The sequence below is a fragment of the Chamaea fasciata genome, unplaced genomic scaffold, assembly GCF_029207755.1.
Source record: "Chamaea fasciata isolate MVZ Bird 193981 ecotype frontalis unplaced genomic scaffold, bChaFas1.0.hap1 SCAF_6, whole genome shotgun sequence".
Lineage (NCBI taxonomy): Eukaryota > Metazoa > Chordata > Aves > Passeriformes > Sylviidae > Chamaea > Chamaea fasciata.
The window spans coordinates 47,618,412-47,644,876 of NW_027094091.1; the positions used below are offsets into that span (position 1 = coordinate 47,618,412).

The 26,465-nt window shown below is 39.6% G+C and overlaps 1 protein-coding gene across 4 annotated transcripts in view; it reads left to right on the top strand.

Annotated features, from left to right (window-relative positions):
• The window catches only part of TBCK (TBC1 domain containing kinase), an 88,450-nt gene extending 79,988 nt beyond the window's left edge, over nt 1-8,462 (top strand). For all 4 annotated transcript variants that reach the window (XM_066186269.1, XM_066186268.1, XM_066186270.1 and 1 more), the window contains one exon: nt 7,806-8,462. In XM_066186269.1, coding sequence (XP_066042366.1) covers nt 7,806-7,916 — 111 coding nt within the window. In that variant the 3' untranslated portion in view covers nt 7,917-8,462. The remainder of the gene's footprint in view (nt 1-7,805) is intronic.
• Nucleotides 8,463-26,465: the final 18,003 nt, after the last annotated feature.

Here is a 26,465-nt window from a genome sequence, read left to right on the forward strand (position 1 = left end):
GTTTAATAAATGTGTTTCCCTCAGTGGTTTAATATATATGCTTTATTGTCAGCTAAATGCTATAACAGAATAAAATATACAGGACACTTTATCTAATAATTAACAACTTATGTTTTGTTTAGAAGCAGACAGATAAGCTGTAAGTCAAAGCTTAAAAGACATCTGTCTTTATAGCTGGGAAATAAATTCTAAATTGGAAATTCTAACTGTTACATAGATTGCTTTTGTCTGGATAAGTTATGCTGCTATAAATATATTGTCTAGACAACTTCTGTAATTTACTGAAGCAAAGTAGTGATTACATTGTAATAGCTAATAGATAAAATACATGAATTATCTCCAAAACAAAGACATGAAGTTCTGATTTTCCATGAGATATTTCTGACCCTTTTCAAGGCAAGAGGGAGGGGGTCAAATTCAAAATTCTTTTTGTATAACGTATTCTTAGCTTGGAAAAAAGAAATTTTTTTCTATATGAAAATAGGATATAGCATTTTTTTCTCTTCCAGCACACTGTCAAAAGTGCATTTCTTCTTATATGAAGACTGAGACACATAGGTTAAAGTGTCTTGTTATTAATGAATTTGCGTGATTTTATTGTCGCCTTCCCCAGGCCTTTTTAAAAGCCCTTGCCAGAGAAGCAAGTCCTTGCATGATTTCTTTGGTTATAAACTTGCCTTAAAAGCACAAATAGATACCTATGAAGCTTCATAGGGTGATCTGAAGATAAGATGTTGCATAGAATAATAAAGGACAGGTGCTTCTAAAGACAAATATATTTATTTAGGAGGGCCTAATGAAATTTCTGGTGTGCAAGTAAACAGAAATTAGACAATAAACTTCTGGAGATGTTTGCACTATACATCTTTTAGACTCTGTTTCCCTCTAAATAGTTTCTGCAGAAAAGTGACTGAACAATTGGAATGAAAACTCTTCTCTTTGCAGGGATGGAGGGGCCTCTTATAATTCCCAGAGTGGCTCTTTCATGTTTGTTTTGTTAAGGCCCCGTTCTGCATTCAGACTCAGAGCCTCCTTGTTGCCTTTAAAGAGGAAGAGATTAAGCTTGTATTTTGAAAAGTTTGAAACTTTTTTAGTTAATCAGCAACAATCCTTCTGGTTGTAACTCTCCCCGATACATGGTTAAGTCTTTTTTATTTTATTCCATAAATTTAGCCCTTTATATTATTGTAAGGCATGTAATGTATGCATGCTTTCCTTCATGGGGAGAAAGCTGCCCTGCTGTTGTTGCCAGTACATGCTCTCCACACACCCCAGGAGAGACACTTGGGCTGCCAGCCAGGAGTTGTGTTGTGCTGTTGTATCTCTGCCCCAGACCATGGCTTTGCTTAGTGTGCCATGAGTGCCTCAGGTCCAGCAGTGATGACCTGAATCTCTCACTGTTCCAGCCAGGTACGAAAGAGGAAGGGAGAAAACGCAAGATCTTAGGAGCAGAATCTGAGTGTTCCTTTTCCTCTGAAGTAAGTGCCAAGGAAAACAGGCTAATTATAGAACTCCAAAATAGGTCCTCTTTTTAAATTTTTTACTGAGACCAATGGTAGCAGTCACTGGAAATTTTAGTTGTTATTTGATGTATGAGTTGTTTGGCCTGTCTGTGTGCCTTACTGTGCGGAGGTTTGGATGCTTCTGGAATGAGGTATCATGGAGTCCTTGGCCTTACCTATGAAAATATGTCTGAGATGCTGGCAAGCAGGATGTCAGCTCTTTTCAGTCATCTGGGATATCTCGGAGGACAGGAAAAGTGGGAGAAAGGTGAACCTGAATCTTGGAGTGGTGCTGTCAGGCTCCAGAGTTTCTCCAGACATCTGTCTTGGCTATGGTTGTAGTCCTCATCAAGGACAAGAGTACAGTGGACTGCACCTGTGAAGGAGTACTCTTGTCCTTGATGGAGCTTGCATGGATTAGGTTGTATCCGTGTTGCCTAGGGCTACTGCATTATAACATCAAATTTTCACTTTCTGGAGCTGTTTCTCAGCTCTGAGATGGAGTTTTGTGTTTCCTGATATTCCAGTTCAGAGAATCTGAAATAGTGATAACTGAAATAGAGATGATAATGAACCACAAATATTTGTTAAATGTTCAGGACCTTGTGTTAGGATATACCAGCCGGAATGATGCTGGTGAATTTGGCATTTACAATATCCATGCTGCGTGTCTGGAGCAATGTTTTGCTTTCCTCTAAACCGTATCTGAACCAGCCTTTGAGTGGGATGGACTGACTGACTGCTGCAGGAGTGTTTGAGTAGAAACTGGCAGTTTGGGTAGTGTTAGGAAAAGTACTACAAATCACAAAGAAATGTTTTTCATTTTCAAGTATTTCTTCGACCATTTTTCAAGATCTAGGGCAACCCATAGACCTGGGGAGAGGAGATGGAATTCTCCACAAAGACTCATACTTCCTTTTTTTATATACATACCAGCTGTTGTGCCTCCTTTCAGAATTAAATATTTCTGTTCCATAACAGCATTTATTTTCTGTTGAGTGAAAAATAGTTTTCTTTCTGTATTTTCATTTTACATTCCATTTATCTATAATGTGAGCACTGCATTTATTTTGCTCAGTATAAATTAGCTGTGTTACAACAGCTAAATATCTGCAACTGCCTTTAATTTTCAAGTACTCACTTTCAGCTGGGTTTTTTTTAATGTATATTATTTCTAGGTGGAAAATTTAAAATACAGGTGTTTAAAATTTATTACTTGAAGAAATTTGAGTGTTTACTCTTACTTTCATTCTCGGTAAAACTTACTCTGAAACCAGCTATTAAATGCCTGTTTGTTTAAGCTTATTTTCAAATCTTTGCATATAAGTCCTTTAAGTTAGTGCTGTGTTTTTTTACTGATGGAATGGAAGGTGTTCCCCTTTTGGGCATGTCTACATGTAGAGAATTTTCCCTTGATCTTGTTAGAGCAGCTGGTTCTATGTTGCACCCCTCCCGCCCGCTACTATGTTTTTGCACCAAAACATGGTTTTGCATGGGTTTTTTTTTTCTTTTTTTTAACTTCCATTCAGTGTATGGTAATACAAGCAACAACTAGGCAATCTTTTGTTGATATGGGGAACTAGGCACTCTTTTGTTGATATGGGGGGTCTTAGGTTCCTATCTTTTCCATGATGTTAAAGTGTTGTTTCATTTATCTGGAACCCTTTAATATAAGAAGTAGCTGACTAAAAATGACTGTGTACTGGATCTGTGTTGTGGAATGTGGAGAGTATTCTTTAAAAAGTTGCAGACTGATCACTCTGACTGTTGAGCTTTCAGAGAGGTGTAGGTGAGCACTTGGACTGAAATCACACAGCAAAATAGACTGGCATTCCTGAGAGGTTTGTGTACCATGAGTTTACAAGTGAAGTGTGGAAATAATCTTGTGGAAATGAATGAATACTACAAAATTTGGTTGATATTTCTCCTCCAACTTCTATTTTCCTTCTGACTCATTCAGAGTATGCATGGTTAATATTTATACCATGGTAACGCTTGGTCACAGCAATCTTTTTTGGTATTCTGGTGCAGTATGTTACTCCTCCTTCCCTCCCAGCGTGCCCTTTAATTACAGCCTGTCATAAGAATGTCTGAGAAAGTGAATAATGTGTACATAGCAACCCTCGTGGCTGGCCCGAAGGGTGCTGGGAGTGGGGCTGCTCAAGTTGTTGTGTTTCTGCACTCTGTGCTGTAGACAGTCTGAAAATGTGACATGCTTGCCATAAGACATGCAGCACTTGAAAGCTGTTATTTTTCTGCTTGGAACAGGATAGTAGAAACATTTTGATAAATTCTCCAATGTGCAGGTCATTAAGGTTTCTTGATGGTGCTAAAAGGAGCAGTCCTGTTACACTATTTATATTGAAAGCGTCACCAAGGCAAGGTAAAATGTTTAATATTTGCCCAAGTTTTGGGATGAATTTGCTGTGATCTTGTCTGTCTCTGAAAACCTGACTTTTTGTATCTGCATGAGGAGTCTTACTGATCACTTTAAATGCAAATCGCAACTTTCTGCCTCAGTTACGCTCACAAAGAAGGGTGTTTATGTGGAATTGATGGATCCATTAGTTAACAGAGGAACTGTGTTTCCAAAGTCTTTAGCAAAGTCATCATATAGTAGTCAATAAACAAGTTTCTCACTTATTCATCCTTTCAGAGGTAATATTTGCTGTGAAAGCAGCTAGAAGATTTTCAAATTGAAAGTTCAGTTTAAACATTAAATGCAACCAGGGAAAACACAGGAACTGAACTTGGGAATCTCATTTTTACTGAACTTGGGATTCTCATTTGAGGAAAGGCCACCTGAAGCAGAATGTAAAAAGCCTGAAGTTTTGTAGTATCCCTTGAAGCCTTTCCTCAGATAGGCAGAACTCCTGTTTCCCCCAGCTAGTCTTCCTGTCTAAATGAAAACAGAAGCATTGCACAGGAGTGTGATCCATTGGTGGTATGGTGAAAGATACATTTCAGAATTTATGTCAACACAAACATTTGTTAAATTTGAGAACGTTTGATCATATATAATCATTTATAATAAAGGACATCTTATTTCTATTTACAGAAATATATTTCTGTATAATGGAATTTAGTTGTACACTACCTTTGTATGTTTCAATACATCTCTCTTTTAAATGTAGGTGCTTTACAAGTTGCTGAGGGTGATATAGCCCATGGGCCTATCTCTTCACCACCTTGTTTTCAGTCTTAACAGCACCTTTGTAAATTAGATTATGTAGTAAACGACAAATTACATATTCAGGTATCTGTTAGTAAACTTTATTTTTTTCCCCAACTTTTAAGGAAATATTAATTTTTTAAAATCTTTATTTCTTGGATTTAGGCTACTGATATTTGGTATAACTGAGGGTCGAACTGGGGAGAAAATCTATGTAGCTATTTCAAATAGTCCTTCCTCTCATGCCCCTCCATCAGTGCATACACCAGAAATAACACTCCCCTGTATTTTGAAAATAGTGACTTCATGAAGTGTATTTTGGCAAGGCAAGGTACCAGGTGGTGTTGGAACATTGCAGAAACATGGTGAACAAGTTCCTGTTTTTGTCTGCCACAGACGGGCTCCTCTGTCTGGGAGAGGATGGCACAGACACGTACAGAGGAACAAAACTACTAAAAGTCAAACCTTTAATAAGGAAGACTGTTATGCCAGTAAGAGAATATTTCTAAGTCTATGCTTTACCAGAAGTTACTGTTTCTACTTTCAGTGAAAAAATGGGGGAAGGCAGAAGGTAAAAGAAGGCGTGTCTTTAATCAGCTGAAATCCTGTTGCCATGTGACTTAAACCTGGAGTCTTCTATGCGGTGCCTGGGCAGATGTATGTGCAAAGCTCTTGGAGGCTGATGTTGGGAATTGGATGGCAACTCTCAGCTTATGTCAATGTCCCTCTAGGCCCCTGACTTGCAGCTAATTCCCACAGTAGCGAGATGCTGATAGTAGTATATTTCCTGGTCGGTGGTTTTTCCCTGGCTGGATGTTCAGCTGCAATATTTTGAACTGTATTTGCAGCATTTCTCACTGAAACAAGGCAGACACCAGCAAACAGTTCTGTGACAACTTAAAAAAAATGAAAAATAAATTCGTCTTATGGTATATCATCTTGTGCTTTCTGCCATCATTGCTATCAGGCCCAGATTTGCAGTGCTTGCTTCCCAAAGGCCCTGCAAGAAGCGCCAAATTCCTCACTATAAGGTTGTAAAGTAACCTTACCTGATGCAGTGAAGAAAATGTATTTTTAGACATACCTTGGTTACTAAAGCAGTTCTAAAATACAGTGGGACACAGGCCTTAATGCTCAAACCCCAAGTACAAGACATTTGCTTGTGTATTTTCTTTTAAGATTACATTGAATGATAGTTATATTAGGATTAGGGCATTCAGAACACTTGGAGCAGGGTTTGCAGTTTATTATCAGCATTTTAAAATTATCAGTAGTCAGAGGGTGGAACATCTCTGTTGACACATGGGACATTGTGCTCAGGAAATGACATGGTGCTTCCTGCCAGCATGAAGGCTTGTTGCCATTTTTCATTTCTGCTGGCTCTGAGCAGTGTTGGTGTCCAAGACACAGCACTGTCTATTAGTCACAGGAGGAGAGCACTGTGAGGTGACAGATATGTCCATATGAAGTAGAGATATATGGTAGGAGTCTTTCACTAGGAATTTAAACTATTTTTGTAGTTCATGGTATGCGCAGCTGAGTGCTATCTTTGTCTCTGCTTTACTGTGCACTGCATCTTTATGGACTGTGATTATAGCAAGAGGTATTTGGACTCTCCTAGTGAGGTCTCTGTGCATATTACACCACCTGTGCAGCCAAGAACCTTTCCAAAAGCATAGCATTTACTTTGCTCATTAAAGCTGACATCCACATATGGTGTAAGTTTACTGTCAGCTGCTTTGATTGCTTGCTGGTGTGTTTGTTTGGGGGGTTTTTTGTTTGGTTTTTGGGGTTTTTTTGGTTGTTGTTGTTGTTGTTGGGTTTGGTTTGGTTTGGTTTAGTTTGGTTTGGGGTTTTTTTGATTCTTTGATTCCTGTACTGAATAACCCAAACTGATGGGGAAAGAGATGATTGAACTTTGAGTCTTCCCTAGGTTACTACCTGAAACAAATTTAACAGCCGAAATGTTTACAGCTAGTGGTGTGGTACATCTATTTATGCTTCATTATCTGTTGTACTGTAACAGGTAATTAGGAGGAAAGTAAATGAAAAAAGAAATCCCATGTATTGAGTTTGATTGGGGTGCCCACAGCTGTTCTTGAGTCAGAAATTTAGTTGTTTGTGCGAAGTTAGCGACCTGGACATCATGCTTGCACATGTTCTCAAATAGCATCACTAATTATTTTAAAGAGTCAAAAAGGGAACTGGAAATGTTTCACATAGCCCATTGGAAGCACTCAATGATTTTACAAATGGGACTGATTTGACAGTCTCAAAGACTTGGATAGCAGAGCAATCTCTCACAGCTTTTGGAAATGAAGTAAAACTATTAGTTTCTCACTGATAAGTCCATTTTGGTGCTTGCTTTCTAATGCATTGTAGTCAGTAAATAGAAGGCAAGTTTGACATCTAATGTGCAAAATATTGTTTGGATTTTGGAGTTCTGAAACATGATTTTGATTTTTTTTACTCATAATTATTTTGATGTACAAAGTATCTTTTTCAGTGCAATAATGTTTCACGGAGTTACTATGTGGAAAGTGGCAATTGCTGTGTTTGGTTTATGGCAGAAACGTATTGAGGAGAGAGGCTTTTAATGGTGGGGGATACCTGCTTGCCTTATTTAACCTGCCTGTGGGCAGATTGGTGGGAGCAGGGAAGAAGGTGGTAGACCCCAAATTCATATCTGACATCTGTGAGATCAGGTTGCATCAGACAAGTTTGACAGGCAAACAAATAACTATACCCTCAAACGTGATGCTTCTACACTTGGGAACCTACAGAAAACAGTTGGGAGTTAGATTAATGCACAGAAAAATATTTGTTAGCTCATGCTTTGAGAGAGGCTCCAGTGATTGCCCTGAGATTAAACAGTCCTTTTAGAAGGAGGTAAAGTCCTCCCAAGCAGAGATAAGTAAAGTTCATTGTTATTAGTGTGACACTTTCAGGACCACTGAATTCATCCCAGCTGTTTTAACACACTGGTCTGGGCTCCTGCGTTGGACTGGTTGGTGCAAAAAAAAAGAGCTTCCTAGGGTTTTATATTTTTTGTTTCATTTACCTTACAAACAGAAAATTATTGTCACTTAATGACTATGATATGCAGTGGGCTAATGATATATGTGTTTCAGTTTGCAGCTCATCTAGTGAAAAACAAGTACCCAAGGGTCTGCATCCTTGATGGAGGAATCAACAAGATCAAGCCAACTGGTCTCCTCACTGTTCCTTCTCCACAAATCTAAGTGACTGTAGACATTCAGGACAATGTGTCTGAAGAGGAAAATCCTACCTACAACACAGATATCCTGAACCTAAAGGGCATTATGGCATCTTCACAAGCTATCCTGATGATCAGTGTCGTATACTGCAGCTGTAGAGCCCAGGAGTTTTGTGTTTGTTCTTTAGTATAGAGCTTCAGTTGGAACTGATCAAAACTGGAGCTTTAAGCTTTCCAAGAAACCTCTTTCAGCATTGATGCAGTACAGAAGTGCTTGGGCAAGTCTGAACACAGACAGAGGAGCTCATCTGGCTTTTGGTATCTTATATTTCTGTGGAACAAAATTAGCTGGCACTTGATGGCTCTAAGGTGCACTTAGATTATTTGAAAAAATATTTTACTGTGAATATTGAAAGTAGCAAAATGAAACTGTACCATGGATATCGTGTGAAAAAGTGTGTTCCCTAATATTTGAAAAGTAATTGCTGTATCTTCTGACCTGCTTTATTTCTGAGAAAGTGTTTTTTTTCAGCTGGTTTTGAAATAAAGATGTGTCCCAAATTGGAAGTCACTGTAAAGACCGGCTGCTGATTCAATCCAAAATCTATCACCAGATGGAAAATTTCTTCTACTCTTTGGTGAATTTAACAATCTATTTCTACAATCATATCAAATGGAACAGTTTCTGGAACAATTACAGTTACCAGAAAGGTGGGCTTTCAACAATACTGTGTCTTAGGAGTATAAATCAGTTATTCTTAACATAATAGTTAGGTTAAGAACTTCCATTTTAGAAGCACATGCCTTGGAAGGAAACATTGCAATTTTAATTTTCACGTGAAAACATTCTAGAATTATCTCTTTGTATGAACTGGAAGTTAAGAGTTTTCTTTGGCCCTCTACTCTTTCAGCTAGTGGTGTCAGTTTTCTTGGGAATTTTTTAAGTCCTTGAACATGAAATTTAAAACTGACAGATTGGGACAGCAACCTGTTTTTGAACGAGACTGCATGCAAGTGCTGCAGATGAGTGAAAGCAGGCTCCCACAAAGGGCATAAGGTGGCTGTGCAGTAAAGATGTGGGAATTACTTTGCAATAAGAAGCCAAAAGCATTTAAAGCACCAACAGAAACAGGAATTGCCATATCTCTTGCTGAGAAGCTAAAAATAAACTTGATTCAGACAACTACCACATTTCAAGAGATGTGGGGGAAAAAAAACCCCAAACACCCTAATTCCTCCCCCTCAAAATCCCATGTTTGGTTTACTGTCTTGTCAGGTCCATTATTCTAAAAATAATGCTGGAGATGGGAGGAAGGCTAGGAAGATAAAAGAATGTCTTCAAGAATGCTCCTTGAAAATATTATATTTAATGCAAGAAAACCAGTTATGATAATGTAAGACTGTCAGTATTGCACTGAAATTAAATGGGAATGTGGAAGAATGTGTTTTAGAAGACAAGAAAGTGTTAGATTTGTCTTTTTATATTTTTAAAGCTGGGAAAAACTGGTGTGACATGAGGCTTAATAATCACTGAAGTGTGAGGATTAAAATGTATTTTGTAAAATTAACAAAATTACACCAAAATCTGTTCACCTGGTTACAGTCACATATTAGCTTGCATCATGGATTTGACACCCTGCTCTTTTATTAGAGCATCAACTGAAACATGGCAGTTTTTACAATACAAGCTCACTGTAGGGTAATGAGGACTTGCTCTGGAGATGGGATTATTTTATGGCTCATTTGAGGATTTTATATCAGGAATAGGAAATAGTTTTAATTTGGCAAACAGAACATTGCAGCAGCTAACTTTATTTTGTGTTTCTTCTGTCACAACAGATTTCCAAAACTGAGAGTTCTGAGAGAGGTGGTCAGTGAAAGGCTGGAAACACTTTCTATAAATCACAGGCAACCTGGTCACTTGTTCTGTGGAGTTTTTTAGTGTTGGTGGTTGGTGGTTTGTGGTTTTGGGAGGGATTTTGAACTGAAACTGTAGAAGATGAGACTTTATGAGCGGTGCTGAAAGGGGAAGTCTTCATTCTCTTGGTGGGGCAAGCAGAAGTTTTTGTAGAGCTCTTGAAAGATTTCTGGAGGCTGAGTTTTCCATTTCCAAACACATGCATTTCTAGAAACATGGTTTGTCAGGCTGTACCATTCTCTGTTTTAGACTGCAACTGGATACCATAAAGATCTAGTAGGAGAAAAAAGAAACATTATTAATGTTCCATGTTGGTGTCTTCTGCTGCTAGCATAAAAATATCCTAACTAAATATTTCCCACTGTTTGGCTTGGAAAATGCAGCCTCTTTTAGTCTGTTTTTTTTCCTACCACTTTAAAAACATCCTGAATCTGCCCCAGCCACCTGAGCCTCTATCTTCCTGCCAGGAAAGCCATATTCCCAGAGGGTACCCAGATGGGCTTCTAAAAAATGCAAAGGAATTAATTTTCTTTTGTCAGCCTTAGACCTATTGATTATTGCAGCCTTTGACCTATGAAACAATTGCTTCTGGCACTGGAGTGTCCTTCTTCAAGCAACATAGAGTCCTGTGAGCTTTTTACTGCAGTTTGCTTCTAAGTTCCTTGGGATTTATTTTGTTTTTACAAGTGGATATTTGTCCTGTTTGGTTTACTCTTTGGAGCAAAGACTAAGACTATATGTTCTTATCCTAGGAACCTCCCTTCCGCACCCATTTTGTTTCCCTTTGTCATCCTGGTTTCTCCATGCCTAGGTTGTCTGTGACCACGGTACTTCCCCAGTCCTGTACCTTCAGGATAGGAACAACTCATCTAATGGAGCAGAAAGGAGGAAAGCTGGAGTGTTTACTCACTCTTTCACTAATCTGGTTTGCTTAAGGTATTTCTGCTTTGTCAGTTTTGGGGAGGTTTTGTTGATTTTTGAGATGTTTTGTTGCTGTTTCAATTTAGCGCAAGTCTTCCCTTTCAAATTACGTTCTTCCCACTGGTAGTGTTTTTTGGTAGAGTTTTTTGGCAGACTCTTCCTGGTGTTTCTGAACTAAAAACAGTAACCATAGAAGCTGGGCAGATGCTGGTATGTATTCTTTCATTTAGGTAATTTATTTTTCTGATTTCCAGGATGATCACTAGTAACTACTAAGGGCTAAATAATTTGTCGGAGTGGGTAGGGGTTAAATTTCATGTGATTCTTTCCTTGCTTCTTTTTCCCAGTTTTAATCTATCCTTAGGCTTACTGACGAGACCACTGCACTTCAATGTGTTTTCTGAGCCTTTGTGCATTGATAATCTGTGTAGGCATCACACAGTGTATGATCTTATTTCTGTGACCTTCTGGATATCAGTATCTAGACTTCCTTTGATATTTTAGCCAGCTAAGGAAGATGTTTATTAAGAGTATCTCTTAGCCGGACTTCAGAGCTGCACCACACAAAACTCAACGAAACAAAAAACCCCAATGACATGACTTAGTTCTTCAGCAGCTGCATCACTCATGCTGTTATTGAAGAAGGTGCTATGAGGGCCTGTGAGTTCTGTGGCCTGAGACATACTTGCTGCTCTTATTTACAGGGTGAGAATGTTGTACAGAATATCACTTTTCAAGATTTCATTTATGTTTGTACTTTTAGTAGCTTATCAAGTTCCTTCAGTTAATATAAAAAATAGTGTATGTCTTTATTTAGCTTTCACAGTGTTCAGATTGAGTTACTAAGAGGTCTGGGAATTGTGTGGGACTGAGTATGGCCTTTTAATCTCCCATTTCCAGTTATCTTTTCTTTGGTGATAAGTCAGATTGGCCTCTCCCATTGTTGCATTAGAAACTTTACTGTCATCAGTCTTATCTTGCTATTTTTGATTCTTTTTGTTGGGCCCAGCTTGTAAAAATTGACTGAAAGAATTATTATTCTTCCCAAAAGTGTTTCTTTTCCAGGAGAAGTAATGAAACTTGATCTGTGCTGACTTAGCTAACATCAGATTTGTATATTTGACTAGCAAAATTGCAGATTTTCCTTTCTCTTTGAATCCTAAGCTATAATGCTGGTATTGTCAGTCTTTTAGGTTTCCAGACTTAGTAGAAAGCTGATGCCAGAAACTGCAGGGTTGTTTGGAAATAAGTGTTTCATTTGCTTTTCGAGTAACCATGAAGCTTTAAGTTTGTCACTAGTAGTGTCTTTTAAATAACAGCACCAAAATACCTGTTGGACAACAGTCTCTGTTCTATGACAACAGAGTCTGTATTCCATTCATTTAGGTTGAAAAATTCTTCCTGTACGGCTATAAGCATGTGTGATTGAAGATAATTCAGTATTGTTGTATGTCTCTCATTATATCAGCATTTAATAAACCAATGTTATACAGAATTTAAAGAAACTTTAAAAATATAGAATCAGTAGAGTGTTATTACCACTGAACCAATTTGTAAGTATTTTTTGTAAAGCCTTTTCCCAAAATTTGCTTAACCATAATGTAAATCCATGTTCAGATTAGTTGTCTTGCATGTAAAGATAGAGAGACATAGTGCATGCACTCCTGTAATTCACGTATTTTCCTTCCCTGGTGATAGGTCCTTATGTGCTTCAGGAGCAGAGACACCAGGTTTCCAGGCACAGTAATCTGTCTAAAAGAGCTGATACAGCAAAGCAGTCACTGGATTCAGTGGGAACAATCCAGGGAAAAGTTGCAGATCACTGGTTTAATATTTCCTAACTGAAGCACTATCAAATGTCTCCTCTTTGTCTAGCTAGAATTACCTGTCATTACCTCATTTTAGAGAGAAATAGTGTCTGGTGGTATCAACGTTTTTCAGCTGAGCTGGCCAAAAAGAGTAAAACTGAGAATACAGAACAGGTACATATAATAATTATGGGATGACATTCTTGCCATTTTGTCAGTTAACTTGATTTCGCTAGGTTCAGTTGCTACCCTAAATGCTTTTTTTTCTCAAGTGCTTTGAAATTTGAGCGAGCTAATATCTCTGATTTTACATCTTTGCTTTAAGTAAAGCTGTTACTTCAAACAACATTGTTTCTCCAGCCTCAAACAGAAAGGTGACATCACACCTAGGATGTCCTCAAGAGAGGAACTTGTTGACTTTCAAGTTTTACATGTCCTCAGTGTGGAACCAGTTCAGTGGCAGCTCATCAGCAACTGGAATGCCCAGGTCTGGAGAGATGCCCCATGTACAATAAGTACCTGGAGGAAGGAACATGCAGAACTTACTTAAGTGTGAAATTTAATGAGTGTATATGTAGCTGTAATATGTGTATGAATACTATATAGTTAGTGAACTGCTTACTTTAAATTGAAGAGATTGTTAAAAACTGCCAGCTCTTTTTAGAGGGTACTCTGAACCTAATTAGAATAGCTTAAAGAGGTTGTAATAACTCAAATTTCTCCTTTGCGGTAATTGTATAGGTGTGCAGTGCACGCACATACACATTAAGCCATGGGGTTTACTAAACCAGGTAAGTCCTGTTATCACTTCAGAGAGAAACTTTACTTTTCAAGGAGAAACCAGCAAAATGGGGAGTTAGAACCCAGTGCTGTTGCAATATATCTGAGCTCGGTTGTTCTAATTACTTCTTGTGAAATGTTTTGTGCCTCTTCATCCTATATGTGCAGATATAAACTCAACCTACATTTCTTCTTAAAGCCCCAAAGATAAACCATAATTTGCCTGGGCTTCTTTGCTGTCATCCTGCCTGATAGTGCTTTTACTGTGCATTTTACAGGCCCTCCCTCTCTCCCTCCAGGATTTCATTCAGCTTTTCATAGCTTTTCAACTTTAGCTCACCTTCCCTATTGGAAACATGTGATGATTTTTCTTTCTCAAAAGAATTTTTTAATGCACTCCTTGTGTTTCCTGTTCCTGGAAGCTGCTTGTTCCTTATTAACAAATGCCTGAAGCCACTGACGTTGGAATGGGCTTGTAATGAGATGAGATTGCTGCTGTGCACAGTGGATTGAAGGGAGGGAGAAGTGGAAAATTCCTCTCAGTGCCTGCCTTGGAAAGGTGTCCCTCCTATGATGAATCACTGAGAGAAGTCTTCATGGTGATGGATGCAGTGGGGGTAGCAGGAGAAAGTTGAAGGCATCAGGGAGTTATTCTCTAATGACTCTTTCGTGGCAAGGTAGAATAATTGACACGTAGAGCTCATGCTTCAAACTACTGCTTCTTGCTCACTGCTCATTAGAGGAGCACCAATTCCTCATGGACTGGGGCTGCTCTTGGGTGAGCACATCCTGAGATTTTGTCATGAGCTTGTCACCTCCTCTTCTGGCAAAGACAAGGTGCCTACCTTCCTTTTTTTTCTTTTCTTATTTTTTCCTTTTGTTTTTTTAAGTAGTGGGGAAAGACAGGCACTGCAAGAATTCAAGCAGCTCTACTATATGTGCTGCACGTAAAAGTTGTGCAATAAATGGTCACAGTAGCAGTAATCTAAACACACGGGTATTGGGGATCTCCACTGTACACCTGTTCACTTGCTGCAAGGCTGTGTTGTCCTGTTGCAGAGCCTCACTTGTTCCCAATTTACAACACCTTGATAGATTACTACAGCGTTGGAGTTTTGCAGTTTTGTGCAGAAACATAAGGCTTGTGTCTGTGCCACAAGGGGTGAACTAGGCCAAGTAAAAGTTATTTCATGCAATGTAGGCAGCTGCTTGTAACTCCTGGGCAGTTTTCATAAGTCTCCAGTTGCTTACATAGAGGTCTTGCTAAAAACTGAACTCTTTGTTAAATGTCTAGATGGGACCCAAGTTCCTGAAAATCAGGCCTCCACACTCAGTGCTAAACATTTGAAAATTTGAACTTGAGCTGGGAAAAATTGTCCTCCAAAGGGTCAGGCTTTACATACACTGTCTGTAAATGGTTTCAGTGGGAAATGCTGGCAGAGCCATCCCTTTAGTGTTGTTAACCTGTTTTGCAGACCACCCATTCTGTCTGTGCAATAGAACAAGCCTAAGTGAGGCATTCATTGATGGCATTTTTCCTTACTGATCTCATTTAGTTGATTTAAAAAAAAAAAAAAAAATCTCCTGCACCTGTTTTCCTTGTGAAATCTTAGACTGACTACAAAATCTTCCTAAAGTCTCTGCTGACTCTATTTCAGATTTCATTTTCAGGGGAGTGCTTTTTAATAAGAAACTTTAGGAACATCAAATATTAGCAGGCAAGAAGATTGCTTTCTTCACTGTTTTAGTGATTCAGCAAGATGAAGATTGCTTTCTTCACTGTTTAAGTGATTCAGCAATATACAAGAATGATCAGAGGCACTTTCAGGTTGAAAATAATGTCATGACGCCTTGCTTTAATTAGATGTAGGCTTAAGTTCCTGAAATTCTTTATTCTGATCTGGCTACAAACAATTAGCAGAGATGATCAAAACTTACGCTTTGCCTGAATCCACTCAAAGACCTGAGGGATTTCTGCTACATTGTTTTATTTTATTAAGCCAAAAGTAAAGATACCTCCTACATCCAGAGAGCCTTAATCACATGAAGGAATAGTTGTTAGAATAATAAGAATGATGGTACTTCAACAGAAAGAGGAGGGGGTAGAAACAATCAAAAACCAAAATGGAGAAAGGCCACCCACCAAAGACATGCTGAAGGGATGTGAACAGCCCTGAGAGTACGCACACCAATCCTGGAACTTCTCCCGGTTAAGTAGCACATCCAGTTTGTGAACAGCTACTGTCAGAGGTTGGAGGAGCCTTTCTTGCCTGTAGTGATGGAGCTGCAGTCTACAATTAGGTAATGTTTTGTTTCAGGGACCTGCTCTAGGGGAGGTACTGCTTGTGTAAAAGCTGCCTTTACTCAGATTTAGAACTGGTGTGGCTTCCAAGGAGGCAAATTATCTCATTAACTCTTGGCGAGGAGATGGTGTGCAGCCAGAATGCTCAACCAGTGCTCAGCATGTGTTTTTTGTCACATAGTATAATTTTTAATTGCTGATTACTTTTTGGCTGATGTTGAAAGCCTGCCCAGAGTGCAAAACAGTAAGTAATCATCCTCCCCTACCTCCAGTCTAGTTCAGTGGGAGCTTCACAGAAGGGGCAGGCAAGTCCGGCTGAAAGAAAGGCTCATAACCTTTGGTCATATCAAACTCTCCAAAACTATAAATTAAATTCCAGAAGAATCATGCTGTGAGTAGGTTTTGTGTATGAATGCACATGTACTTAATATATTTTAGAAGGTTTTTTTCCCCTCCCTCTTCTTTTTTTTAACCAGCTATTTCAGTGCCTGGGTTTGGGGGATTCTTTTGGGTGTTTTTTAATATTCATCATGGAGCTTGGGAAACCATGGTATTTCTCATACATAAGTTCATCCACTATAGGGTTGTTCATGTTTGCAGCCAAGAAGTAACAATTATCCAAGCATATTTGTGGAATATTTAGAAGAAAATAAAGGATTTGGACTAAAAGCCATTATTTATTGTAGCTTTAAAAAATTACATACTTAGGAAGACGAAGTTACATTGTTGTCATCAAGGTGATTAAATTTTGGAAAGCTCATGTCAGTGAAAACAAAGGAGTGTGCAGAAGACAGAGATACTGAGTAGAATAGCTGTTCTACTCAAATTTGTCTACTGCTCAATCAAACTCATTCAGCAAATGTTCAGTCTCTAACCCTGGTTCTTTCTTAGGCCTGTCCTGCACTCTCCCAGTTATAATTTGTGTGTGAACATGGGCTGTTGTTGCTGCCTCCTTCCCCTGCCTCATTTTCCAGGTACATGGAAAATAGCCTTCATTTTAATACGTAAGAACAGGAATTTAGGGAACAGCTTTCCAAAGAGGGCAGGTCTGGGAAACTAGACTGCCTAGTCACCAGGTTGTTGTTGAGTTGGCTCATACTGGTGATTCCTGGGTTGCTGGCATATGTGAAACACCAGAGCTGTGAAGGGAGAGAGCCTTGCTGATGCTGACAGATTGGCCCACATTTGGAGCACTTTGTGGCAGGATTTGTTTTGCTGGAGGCTGGAATTCCCATGTGTGCTGTATGTGGCATATATATTCTGTTTCGACAGAACCAGTGTGTGGGAAGCTCTTTGTACTTGCAGGCTGCATTACTAAGGTACAATGATTTATGATGATACATGAAGGGATCATTTGAACTGTGAAAGTTTTCTCTGGAGAAATCTGAGATAGCAAGGTAAATTCGCTTTCTGTGGAGATTAATTATACCAAATTATGCTTAATTAAAAGGAATGTTTTACTGTAGCTTAATCAAAAAATCCAGAGTCTTCAGTCTCCACGTGGGCCTCTTTAGATATCAGTAGGGCTGGAGAATATTGGCAGTGCAGGTGGGACTTAAAGTCAGGTATTACTGGAAGAGTTTGAACTTCAGACCCATTCAGAGGGGAAAGAAGGCCTATGGAAAACTAGGAGACTTGCAAGTCAAAATGTTTGTGTAGGCATTTAGAATGCACTGTCAGCATGGAAGGGTTTTTTGCCATTAAAAAAGTGTAGAAACTCTATTCTTTTCAGAGTAGTTCCAGGTAACAGACAGCTCCCCATATTCTATCTGTTAACCACAGACAACATGGGAAAAGCTTAATATGTACAGAGAACAAAGGGATTAATGTCAAGTGTTGCTGAACTAATTTGTTATCCAGAAACTCTCAAATAGTGCAAGTCTGGAATGCATCCGTTCTCCCAGTATTGCGCTTGTGTAATTATTTGTTTAAGAGGTATTCTTCTGTTTACTGCCTTTCCTGAAGCTGGTGTTTGCTTTGCAGAGCCCCTCAGGTAGGTCTGGCCTCTTTGGGAAGTCTAAGGCTCAGTCATGCATAAATGAGGGACACGTCTCATTAGTGAGCCAACAGTTCAGATTCTCGGAAGGCGCTCAAAGCACGACGTGCAGAACATTTCATGCCAAAGAATATCAGGTATACATTTATGTCTTGTGGGCAGTAGTTTAACGTGATAGGTGTCCTGTGTCGCACTTACAACATAAGGATATCCTGGGAAATGAGCAGTTTCTTTTATAGAATGTAGCAGATTCTCTCTTTGGATTTCTTTGCCCCCCCTTTTTCAACTCTCAGCTATGTCAATTGTTAGTCACCAGCAGTAACACTGATGTTGATTTTATTGGTTTTTCATGCCCAGGGTTTTTGGTTTTAGCCAACTTTTATATCCCACTGTTTCCCTTAATGTCTTTAGGATTTGTATACAACTATGGAACAAAACTTCAGTGTCTTCCAGTGGCAATCATTCCACTTGGAGTTGAAATGCTTGGTGTTAACTAGAATCCTGAAGGATGCAAGTATCCATTTTTCCCCCATGACACAGATTCTGTTTCATGCCGACCAGTTATTGTCTCTGTTCTCTGTATACCACCTCCAAGGGTATAAATGTTGTTCTCACTCAGCCTGTGATCAGGCTGATTTCTTTACAGTTTAAATTGCACACTGGAAATCTGACGTTATTGCAGTAAGCTGAATATCATGCTTAGAGTAGTAGCCTAGACAGCTGCTCAAACAGTGGAGTAAATCCAATAGTCCTACTCAGCAAAGATCATAATGCATTTTTAGCTGTGGACCAAGCTGGGCAGTCGTCTTGTTAAAAGCCTCAGTCAAGAGCAGCAACGTAGATTTGGACACAGAAGACGAAAAGAAAAATGAAGCAATCCAGGCTGGGTATTTGCTGGATGTGTCTCATACCATGTGTCTTTTTTTAGGATTCATGGTAAGAAACAGTCATTTTTAGGGAAGTTTAAGTCTGATTTTAAAATTTTAAGTCTGATCTGCCTCTGAATGAATAATGAGGCAATACTGGAGCTCATAGTAAATAACATTATTTTGGCCAGAAAATTCCATACTGTAGGAGGAAACTTGACTGTGTGCTCCAGTGTTTGATTTGTCTCTCTTTCCAGATCCTTAATACAGTGATAGAAGTCATGTTTGTTCTGCATGTCTTCTCTATGCTGTTAGGGCTTGATTTTCTGTCATTGCTCTGATATGCTGCTGTTCCTGCGATGAACTTTCCTATTGTTACCTCCCTTTTTTGTTTTCTGGGGTTATTATTTTTGCCATTTCTAGGTGCATGCTTTTATGACTTTCCTTGGATTTATTTCAGGGAGTGAATCCCAGTGCAGATCAGTGGGATGATAGGATAATCTGGCATTTGATAGCATGATCTTGGCAGAGCTATCTGAGTGTAGAATTTTACCAGACTGGGCATTAAAGAGCAATGTTGTTGTAGATTGCTGGTTTTAGTGCAGTATTTAGCCTGGCTGACCCGAGGACTGTTTCAGCTCTCAGATGTCCACATGTAAACAGGTATCCTCTAGACCAGGGGTCCCCCTGGAGCGCTTTCCCTCGAGGCTCAGGGATGAAAGCTGTAGACAAAGCATAAGCTCTTCAAGTAACAATGCTAACTGCTGTTAGCCTGAATTTAGGGGAGGAAGGTTTTACTTGTGTTCACCAGGTGTCCAAGGTGTTAACTCTCTTCCCTTTCCATGCTGCAGAAGGAATCCTAGTAGGTGTATTTTTTAAAAAAGAACCATGTCTGAAGTCTCTTGGACAGGGTTGTGTTTTTTAGGTTTTTTGTACTCCGAGAACATTGTAAGGCAATTTCAAAAAGCAACCACCTTTTTAAAGTAGTTTGGGGAATGAGACTCTGCCACTGAGTTGAGTAAATGTATGAGGTAGAGAGGGTGTCGACTGTGTGCTACACTGTGCAGTAAAGAGAACCGATAGCCTGCATGGTGTATCGGTGGCAGCTTTGTGCTGAGCTCATATTTTCAAAGAACAGAAATTAGGAAACTGCATACTGTGACTGACAGACTTTTAAATTGCCCTTTGTCTGTGTTAAAATACTCTTAATTAAATAACGTTGTCCTAATGAGAGACTGCAGTGTCGTGGTGACAGGGCGGTGCTCAGGGAGCAGCCGTGCTGCCACTGGTGAGTGGCATCAGTGTCAAATGAGGCGTGGGGTGGGAGAGAGCTGGCACTGGCCACCTGATTTACCAAAAAACAAAACAACTGATTTGCTCAGCTTTTGTTTCAGTTGGGCATTAGGGTGGGAGCATGATGATAAGTACATTTCCTTTGCACTTCTGCCAGGACTTTCTTATGGAAAAGAACACCCACTCTGCTGGTAGCAAGGAGGCAGTGTAGAGTAGAATTATGTGTAAGGAAAACTGAGTTCAATTTGACCGAAAGACAGGATAATCAAGTGGAGAGGTTTGCTATGAGAGATTGAGTTACTCCACACTAGGAAATACCTTGACTTGTTTTATTTTTTAATCTTTGACACAGATGGTCAAGAAGTGGAGCTCCGTCCAGCTTTATCACTGCTGTGTCAGAAACATGGATTCAGATTCATTTAAGAATTGCCTCTTGCTCCTTTAAGACATACTTGTTTCCAGGTTTGTTGTCTTCTGGGTTGTTGTTTTCTCTTGAAAATAGAATTGTCAAAAATGACAACTTTTCATCATGTATGAAATTTTTCTGGGTAGGGTTTAACTTCCCCATTAAGTGTCTTCTACTTCCCCATGGAATGTTTTTTAGGAAATAGCCTTCATCAATTACTGCAGAACAAGAAAAACTGCATCACTCTTTAAACTGAAAGAGTGAAAGTGGACACCAGTTCTATGAACTCAGGGAGAGCTCTTTTAAAACTGAAAAGAACGTATCTGGTTTATCTTTTGCCAGAAATCTATCCAGAAGACTGCCAAGTGCACATACTGGAAAGGGGGGAAATACTGTAACCTCCTCTGTGATGTTATGTTAGCAACCTGATGCCCTGCCATTGCAATGCCCTTGTCTGCTGGAGGTGTGGAGTAACTGAGCAGAAGAATGGAAATCAATTGGTGATAAATTTATTTTGACCCAGATGAGTTGTGTTATTCAGAGGAGGAAAATTGCAGGCATAATGCATTCAGCAAATATAGTGGAGCAGTCAAAACTCAGAAGTTTGTGAAGCATGTTTAGGTGTCAGCCTCTCTGACAAGTCTCAATAGCTCATACTGTTGCTGAAAATTAAAAAGGGGAAGTCTTTCCTTAACTGTCTGAAGGTTTGTTGGACACATTGGGGTCAGGACTCAGAGTTAACTAGATTAATTAGTCTTTTCTAGCTTGGTAATGAAGACAGCAGTAGCTGTACTGACAGGGAAATGCTGCAGATTGACACAAACTGTACAGATAGAGCCCAACCAAGATAAACTCACATCATCTTTTCATGCATGTGTTGGTGTGTGTCCTCAGGTGTAAAGTTCCTGCTTTGGGTTAACAGATTATCCTATGAATGACTCCTCTTTCGTTATGCACTTAATTGATAACCAAGATGTTTTGAGGAATATGTAGACCTCTGAATTATAAATATCTTTTTGCCAAATGAAATTGGCAAAAATTCAAAAATGTAGTTACATTTCAGAGAATGTCATTGTACTTTATCAGGCCACATATTCATTCCAGGCCAAACACTATGAAAACTGTGAAAACTCACGGGTTCCTCTGGAGAAAAGATTATTCAAAGTGGCCCAGACCTTCACTGGCAAAACAATAACAAAAATAAATATTGATAATATTTCTATTAAAGATATACTGATTTTTAAGGGGGGGGGGGGGGGGGAGTGATTTTTAAGGAAGATATCCTCGGGGAGAGAACTCTCAAATGGATCTCTTTCCATTTTGAGGGTGAGTGACTGATGGTGTTTCTCTCACCTTCGCCAATCCCCCTTCTCCTCAGTTCCAGGCACTTAACTTTTCATGGAGGAGGTTGGTGTGACAGCTCTTGTTCAGCTAAACCTTTGCTTGCAGCAATTCCTATAAGAAATAGTGATTTATTTTCTTCCACTGCTGTGAATCAAAGTATCTCAGATCTAGAAAGGATCCTTTCTTTTCTGTAGTAGTGAGGGTAAGAACAGAGAAGCAGAAGAAAAATCTTGCTTGCATTCTGAAATCCGACATAATTTAGCATGTGAAATGTTGGATGTCATGTTTCCCCTCGTATTAAATGGCAAACCTGAGGTGTTTAAGAGACCTCCCACTAGGCCATGAGGGGGGAGAGTATTTATCTTGCATATTGACCTTGGCCGGGCCTAAAGTGAAACTGTTACACACAGGAGACAAACAATTTTATAATGCTGAATAAAAAGAGCTTCAAGTTAGCAGGCTATGCTGAATTCATCTGAGTGAAGTTTCCTTTGGACGATGGCACTGTCAGGAGGGTATTGCAAGAGTCAAGTTGGGGTTTTTTGTTGTTGTTTTGGGTTTTTTTTCTTTCTTTTTTTTTTTTTTTAATAATCTTTTCACATAAAAAATACCTTAAAGCGGACATGGGAAGACTGTTTTGGGGCTTTTATCTGTTAAAGCAAATGGCATAGCGGGTGGGATTCCCCTGAAAAAACCTCCTTTTTCATATGCCATCTAGTGTAATATCTCTCATGGATCACAATGGCACAGCATAAAAGTATTAATTATTGTAGCATCGCCTATTTGGGCACTACTGACTTTCCAAAAGCAATCTTTCTCCTAGAGTGGCAAGGAATTTTCTCCATCAATTCTTGGGATGTTTTCTAGTCTGAGAACCCAATGCCTTCTCTCTTGCCACTTTTGTGCAAACTTTTGCATCAGCAGAAAGGTGGTGTGAAATACACCCTGACCCATAGCTCAACACTTGGCATTCAGAGCATGCTGATGTTAACAGCAGAACGGCGATGAATTGCATGGTAGGAAAAGCAGCCTGGAGGCATTGCTAGGAGGCAGTAATCCAGGGCTGCTGTCAGGCTCTGGCACAGTATCAAAATATCCCAGAGCTGTCATGCAGGAAGCCTGGTTGCCTGGCTACTCATTGCACAGTCTGTAACCGTCTGTTATTTTATACAGTAGGGTTGGTTATACAGTTTACATTATTTAATTTTTTTACTATAAAATGACACTGTGTTGTGGAAATCTGGGACATGTAGAATTTTCCCAGCCAAGAGACAGAATACTGGTGGTGATGGTGGTTTACCTGCAATATGTGAATGTTATTTACCATTTATTTCTTGATCATTTTTTCTTCTTCATGTAGCAGTCCCTGCATCTGAGAGAGGCATCAACGGTGGCAAATTGAGTGAGAAGTTTGATTAACCACCAGAGATCAAAAGAGCCGCAGGACTCAAGTTTAGCCAGGTGATTAAGACACGACCTGAACAAAGACATTTTGGGTAGTCTCCAAGAGGAGGAGCTTCAAATTAGGTATAACAAACCTTCTGGCTGGAGGTCAGGAAAAGTACTGCAGCGTGATCCCTCCACCCTGTGTTTACATCAGGTACCCCTGGAGGTGCCAGGCACAGCCAGGGCATACACAGGGGCACCGCCTCTGTGCCTCCTGAGAAGAGGGGGTCACTGGGGCTTTCAAAGCGCACCAGGCAAGGCAGCAGAGCAGAAACTGTTTTGGAGGAGTTCTACTGGAGAGGGGGTATAGGTCAAATGTGCTGTTAGGCCATACAAGCTTTGCTTTCTGTGATTTTTGGCTTAGAGCAGGGTGGGTGTGTGTATGCACTCCACATGGTATTTTTAATTAGCTCATCTTATGTTTCTTTGAACCCTTTCTAAATGTTAGGAGAGTGAAAGCTTTTGTTATAACAAGCAGAGTCTGACAAACTTCTGAGGATTTGCACCTGTGGAATGGAGAGAACCTGGCACTAAAGGAGGTCTTTCCTTAGTGCCTGCTGCCTCAGAAACCCCTAGCAAGGGGTTTGGGAGGTCGTGCTTTCCAGCACTGACCAGCCTTGGCAATACTTCTCAAATGACCCTTCTTACATGTGTTACCTGGATGCATAAATAAGTATATATATATATATATATATATATATATATATATATATATATATATATATATATATATATATATATATGAAATATATGCCTTGGTTCTCCTATATAAACAAATGTGTTGTATCGGAATTAACTGCCTGCTATAGAGGCGTGTTCAACTTGTTTTCTGTTGCACTTCATTGTAGCTTCTTCAGAGGAGGTTGAAAGATTTTGTTTCATTTTTTAATTTCCAGTGTGTTTGAAAACAAAGAAAAAGTCTAGAAATGTAGGTAAATCGCTGGAATTATTGCAAGAAATATTGACTGGAGGAAAAACATTATTACTTGTTTTAATGGGATTTGGCTCCTTTTTGTTGAAGTCTTTTTCCTGTTTGCCTTCTGAAACTAGGTAGATGTTGTTGATAACCTTTTGTTTGTTGTTTTCTAGGTAGAAGTTGTCGATAACCTTTTGTTTGTTGTTTTCTCATCCAGCAATTTATTAGCATTTAGCTTTAGGGAATTCTGCAACCCACCACCTTTTTTTCCTTAACTTTGGAAAAAACAAATTTTGTGATTCTGATATACATGAGAATTGAATATGATTTCTGACTAAATGAATGATGTCAAAATTCATGGGCCAGAATGTCAGCTGATGACAAAACAGCATGGTTTGAGCTAAAACCTTTATTGCGTATTTCCTGCCAACTGAATTAATGTGACTGTACTTTCCTAGCAGTGCAGTAAGGCTCAGCTTAGTTGTGCTGTCTCTGCAGTGTGAGCTCCAGGAGGGAGTTGACATGGGTGGGCTGCACTGATGGGTGAAGCTCTGACCTGCAAATATCTCACAGTATCTTGTGTTCATCACCTCCCTGGGACAGAGGTAGACACACTGAGTAGAGGAAAAAGAGCATTAACACGCAGGGGGAAATTTTTGAATTTCAAAATCTGCGATTACCAGCAGTGGGACTCATTGTGTGTCAAGTAAGTTGGGTAACAGGCTTTTGTCTGAGGGTGTGCTGTCAGTAGCAGGAGGAGTGTGACAAGATGCAAACCAGAGCCATGAGGGGTTGCTCCAGAGCTTGCCACGTCTGGTGGCCTCACAAACTGCTGAGGGCAGTGTCAAGGATGACACATGGCTTTAGACTTGCTCTGGCAGGTAGAGAACATGGCAAGAGGCAATCCCTTCTTCATAAGGATTTGTTGTGCTGCCTTTCCTCGTGTCTCAGACAGCAAAAAGCTGATTTTCAGCATTAGGAGATGGCCAGAAGGCCAGAACATGTAAAAGGATAGAAAAAATGAAATGGGGTCAGGAGCTAGGAGTGAAAGGTTGATTATTTGAGAGTGCTCTCTCCCAGTATGGACCACAGGCAAGCAGAAATAAATTGTGGGTATGAATAGAAAATAGATGCTTACTGAGGAGTTTAATTGAGGGTTCAGACCATGAAATCAGGAAAAAGAGGTATTTGTCCTAATTTTAATCTTTGTTTATATTTATATAGACTTAGAAAAAATGTTCTGCATTTTATCACAGAGAACAAATGCAGAGGAGAGAGAACAGCTAAGTGCTCTGTGTCTCTGCCTGCTATTTTAACAAGGGGTCCTCAGGCTCATATGGGTTTGTATCATCATTTGCTAAGGATTCCGTGCTTTTTTAAAACATTACTAGTTAGGTCACAAACTCATTTTACCTGTCATCTCCTGGATGAAGGAAACAGTATGATTGTTGAAAATGATTGTTAAATGGCTGATGTTGGTGGCCCTTGGTCAATTTAAAATGCTAATCTTACTTTTTTAGGGTATTGAGAGTGTTATTACATGGATGGGCATGTAATGGGTTTGGTTGACTGTTTTTGTTTGTTGAAACACTGGCAGAAGATACACGTTTTTATTTTCTTTTTTTGGTATGCAGAAGGTCCAAGTTGCAACATTCAGGACATGGACTTTTCAAAAATATGATGGAGTCTTAGAGCAGGAGCTAAGTTGGTTTCCTGCCAGATCTGAGCCACTGCCTGGGGAAAACAAGCAATAGAGGAAAGGCTACAAAGAGAGTAATTTTTTTCTTTTGACAGCTGGCTAATCTATCTGAATTTGGAAGGTCATAGTTGGAAGGCATAGAAGGAGGAATAATAGCAAAGTGTGTTTTAGAGAATGCCCTGTTGCTTTATGGCTATTAGGAAAATACCACAGGACTGAATTTTTAAAAATAGCTCAGCATTTACAGGCACAAGGGGTGTGACTGTGGCTGCAGGAAAATGTTCTAGCTTTTTTGTTCCTAAAGTCAAAAAATTCCTGTTTGCTTAATAGTTATCTGGAGAAGTAAATTGGCCTCTCGTGCCAGAGAAAACAGTTTTTGGGTTCAGCAAGTCCTGAGGCAAAGAAACTTTATTATTGTTTGGGCAGGATCTGGAAAACGCTGCCAGGTGCAGTGCTTGATACCTTACTTGAATGTTCCTTGTAGATGGGGAGGCCTAAACTTAGAAGTATGCAGCTGAGGAGAAAGGCTTTGATAGCTTGGTTTTCATCAAAAGCTCAAGACCACAGCAGCAGCAGAGAGCTGGAAGATGGAGAGAAAAAAGTTGAAGTCTTGGAACAAACTGGAGGATAAAATGGTTTTGGGGAAACTCTGAAAGCTTTGTGAGGAGGTGGAAGAGGAAAAGTGTGGGGGGGTAAGAGATACAGAAGGTGGGAAGCTGTACCCCCACTTGGTGTTCTGTGGTGAGACATGCTCTCCAAAGCCCACAGACACACTTCCCATGGGCAAGAGAAGAAACACTCCAGTTCTGAGTTTACAGCCCTGGCTGCTTGCTGCTTAATCAAAGACTTGGTCATGCTTAGAACCATCACCAGTGCCCA